This window comes from Nanorana parkeri, unplaced genomic scaffold, assembly GCF_000935625.1.
Source record: "Nanorana parkeri isolate BGI_ZX_2015 unplaced genomic scaffold, ASM93562v1 scaffold347, whole genome shotgun sequence".
In the NCBI taxonomy this organism is placed as follows: domain Eukaryota; kingdom Metazoa; phylum Chordata; class Amphibia; order Anura; family Dicroglossidae; genus Nanorana; species Nanorana parkeri.
In genome coordinates, this window is record NW_017306615.1 from 1,360,015 (window position 1) to 1,364,231 (window position 4,217).

The window sequence follows — 4,217 nt, forward strand, 5'->3', positions numbered from 1 at the left end:
TAATGGCTGGGCCATTGTGCGTATGTATCCTAATACAGTGTAACTCAGGCACCTTCCCCCTCCTCAGTCTTAGGTAATGGAAGGGGCCACTGCAGGAAATGTGTTTGGACAGTCTTCCCCATCGGCATCCACAGCTTCAAGGTTCAGCACCGAACTCATCCAATGACATCCAAAAGGGAAAGGAGAAGTTTGATGGCTTTGTTCTGATTGGTTAATCCCTCGGCTCTGATTGGTGGGTTCCCTTGCATCCTTCAAAAAGCTGAGAGCGCTTACTGTCAAGGATTCCCTTCCAGTCATCCCGCCAAGACTGGAGCCTCCTGAGGGGCGAGCTCGAGCCAAGATGGTGATTGTGGCAGGCTGTGAAGAGGATGTGTTCCCATCTTGGGATAGCTTCGGCTCCTGCGAACGAAGAAGACTGATTGAAGGATTAAAGTCCCGCTATGGCATGGTCATTATGTGTGGTTGATACCTGTACTGAATGTTTTCAGGAAGCTATGTACAGCACCCTAATGGCCCCTCCCACCAGCCATGATCTGCTTGCATGGCATAGAGAGGTTTGGGATGACATCATCAGACCCTGAACCAGTGACATCATCATAAAATACTAGTGAGGCACCGATACTAGTATCGGTGCCGATACCGAAAATTTGAGCGAGTATGCTCCGATACCTTTCCCGATACTAGAACTTCTGGCCAGAGGGAGATTTCCTCTGATCGGCAGTGCCGCGAGGAAAGATGGAGCCGGGAAGCTGGCTCCATGCTATTTGGCCGGCTCGATGATGATTGGCCGGGAAGCCGGCTTCCCAGCCAATCAGTGTCGAGCCGGGCAAACAAATCTGATCATATAGCGACACGACCCCCTCCCTGCAGACAAATCATTCCCCTCACATAGATCCTTACATTCTTTAACGTACCAGTCCCTCATCCAGATCTGACGTCTCCTGTGTGCACAGCGCTCACGTGATCGGCGCTCAGCCTGCTAATGCGCATGCACAGGATTTCTGAATGAGAGTGCTGGGCAGTCTGCGCATGCGCAGTAGCAGGCTGAGGGCCGATCACGTGGGCGCTGTACAGATCCGGGAGAGCGGTGTCTTCCCAGCTGGCCGAGGGACTGGTACGGTAATGACGGCTGCTAAGGATCTATGTGAGGGGAATGAGTGCCTGCAGGGTGGGGGTCGTGTCACCATATTGTCAGATCTGTTTGGCCGGCCTCGATGCCGATTGGCTGGGAAGCCGGCTTCTTGGCCAATCAGCATTCAGCTGGCCAAACAGAATGGAGTTGGCTTCCCGGGCAATCAAGAAGCCTTCCTGGCTTCCTGATTGCCCTGGAAAGCCGGCTCTATGCTACTGGAAGTACCGGTATCGGTACTCGGTATCGACGAGTCCCGAAATATAAGTATCGGTACTCGATACCGAAATACTGGTATTGGTGCATCCCTATAAAATACGGTATGTAATGAAAACAGAAAAAATGTTACCTGTTATATCCGGCCGGTCATCAATCAGGAGGTCAGCGGAAACCACAGTTTTGTCTCTGGTCAGAATAATCTGCTCCAAAAACTCGTGTCCAAAGTGCTTCTCCACCCAAGCATACTGCGAATGAGAAAGACAACTGCATTACAATCAGACTTTACCCCACTTTCTACCTGTTACAGATTTGCTTTAGATTCCATTTTCTGGTAGAAAGCATCAAAAATGACCACTATAAAGAGTCTATGGTGGGCTCTGCAGGGTCACTCTCAGGTGGGCTGTTTGGTATATCAGGTGGGCTCTGCAAGTGGCATAACTAGCAATCACGGGGCCCCATACAAAATTTTGCTATGGGGCCCTGTGATTTCTAGTTACGCCCCTGGTTAGGACCGCACTACATGGAGGTGCCATGGCGGGGGCAGTGCAGCTTTCACATTTTCTGCAGAAGACGTGTATCTAAACCTCTGTTTTTTACCTTAGCGCTGAGTGTGCTAGTATATTTTACTCTCCCGGTACTTTTCTCTGAAGGTTTTCTGCAATGGTTTTCTTACCTTTTCATATGGACAGTACTTGTATCGTTTGATTGGACTGGTGCATATGAAGACATCGGTGCTATAGTAAGGAACAGAAACACAGATCATGTATCACCCACACGTAAAGAACACGTAAACTTGTACTAAACAATATGAAAGCTAGAGTTTATTCTGCTTATATTGTGTCTTACCTTCCTCCTCCCTCTCCCAATAAATTAATTAAGCTTTATGTTTCCATGACAACCTTATTTTACAGCCAGTGATGTCATCTCTAAGCAATGCAGGCTGATCATGGCTGGTGGGAGGGGCCAGCAGGGTGCTGTGATGTTCTCTGGAATGTAGAGCGCCCTGTCGGCCCCTCCCACCAGCGATGATCAGCCTGCATTGCAAAGAAAAGCACAGAGATACCTGTCTCAATACTCTTGTCAAGAGCCCTCAGCCCTGATGCAAGAAGTGGGCTGGCTCTTGGGTGGAGTTATGCAAATATCACAATGCCTTGATGGGTTAATGTCAGTCTGGAGGAGTTGGGCGTTCCTAGGCAGGCTGTATTTGCATGCAGACCGCCCTAGGTAACGCCCACATGTGATGTTGAGCCTCCGTGGGCTGGCTCGTGGGTGGAGTTATGCAAATGTCAAAATGCCTCGATGAGTGTCTGGAGCAGTGGGCGTTCCTAGGCAGAGTGTATTTGCATGCAGCATAAGTAATGTGCAAGCAGAGGCGGCTCTAGACTTTGTGAGACCTTAGGCGAAACTCAAATGGAGAGAGAGCGAGGGGAGGCAACCAGGAGAGAGAGCGAGGGGAGCCAGACAGTCCCCTCCCCCACAGTCACATCACTCTCTGTACAGAGGAGCTCACACTCTAATGTTCCCTCCCCCACAGTCACATCAGTCTCTGTACAGAGGAGCTTACACTCCAATGTCCCCTCCCATATAGCAACGCCCTGGACCTTGCACCTAGCAATGCACTGGACCCTGCACCTAGCAATGCACTGGACCCTGCACCTAGCAACGCACTGGACCCTGCACATAGCAACGCACTGGACATAGCAACACACTAGACATAGCAACGCACTGGACATAGAAACCCACTGGACCCTGCACGTAGCAAAGCTCTGGACCCTGCACGTAGCAAAGCTCTGGACCCTGCACATAGCAACGTAGTGGACATAGCAACGCACTGGACTCTGCACATAGCAACGCACTGGACATAGCAACGCACTGAAAATAGCAACGCACTGGACATAGCAACCCACTGAACATAGCAACGCTATGGACTCTGCATGTAGCAATGCTCTTGATATAGCAACCCACTGGACTCTGCACCTAGCAACGCTCTGGACTCTACACCTAGCAAAGCTCTGGACATAGCAACCCACAGGACTCTGCACATAGCAAAGCACTGGACCCTGCACATAGCAACGCTCTGGACATAGCAACGCTCTGGACATAGCAACGCACAGGACATAGCAACGCACAGGACTCTACACATAGCAACACACAGGACTCTACACATAGCAACACACAGGACTCTGCACATAGCAACGCACTGGACATAGCAATGCACAGGACATAGCAACGCACAGGACTATACACATAGCACCCGCCCAAGGCCACACACATATCACACACATATCATACACTCACACACTCAAGAAAACACAATAAAACACATCACACAGACAACTAATAACAATAGCTAAAAAATGTCCCCCTCTCCTGCTTACCTGTTTTGCAGGAAGAAATGATGCATTAATGGGGTCCAGTGGGGCACTGAGGGCACATCCAGGTGGTCCAGTGGAGGATCAGTGTGATCTGCACCTCTGGCTGATGCAGACCATACTAATCGCTCCCTGCTAGTCAGCAGCGGCACCACGAGGGAGCGATCAGTATGGTCTGCATCAAGCAAGAGATGCACATCATACCGATTCCCCACTGGACCACCAGGGAATGATTTACATTTAATATATTGCCGTTTCGGCAATATATAAAATGTAATGTGGGCACTTTCCAGGTTTAAAGATGGCCACCGCCACTCACGACTCGCCACTTGCAGTACTAGAACTAAAGACTGTTTATAAGTCCCACTGAGTAGCCCCCCCCCCAATCCAATGGACTAATAAACACTTGTGCACATCAATAAAGAACATACAAGATATTGATAAAAGTATTGGGATGCCGGCCTTTACACGCACATGAACTGTAATGGCATCCCAGT

General features: G+C 49.8%; 1 protein-coding gene across 1 annotated transcript; it reads right to left on the reverse strand.

Moving 5' to 3' along the window:
- Positions 1-211: 211 nt before the first annotated feature.
- On the reverse strand, positions 212-2,111 carry LOC108788735 (5'(3')-deoxyribonucleotidase, mitochondrial-like). The gene is made up of 3 exons (XM_018558577.1): positions 2,022-2,111; positions 1,479-1,593; positions 212-399 (listed from the first exon to the last, which is right to left on the reverse strand). The coding sequence occupies exons 1-3, from the start codon at positions 2,109-2,111 to the stop codon at positions 212-214; spliced, it is 393 nt and encodes a 130-aa protein (XP_018414079.1).
- Between the last annotated feature and the right edge of the window lie 2,106 nt (positions 2,112-4,217).

Coding starts and splice junctions, on each gene's coding strand:
- LOC108788735 (XM_018558577.1), bottom strand. CDS start 2,111: ATGATCTGTGTTTCTGTTCCTTACTATAGCACCGATGTCTTCATATGC. Junction 1,594..2,021: donor AGTACTGTCCATATGAAAAG/GTAAGAAAACCA, acceptor TCTCATTCGCAG/TATGCTTGGGTGGAGAAGCA. Junction 400..1,478: donor TGACCGGCCGGATATAACAG/GTAACATTTTTT, acceptor CTTCGTTCGCAG/GAGCCGAAGCTATCCCAAGA.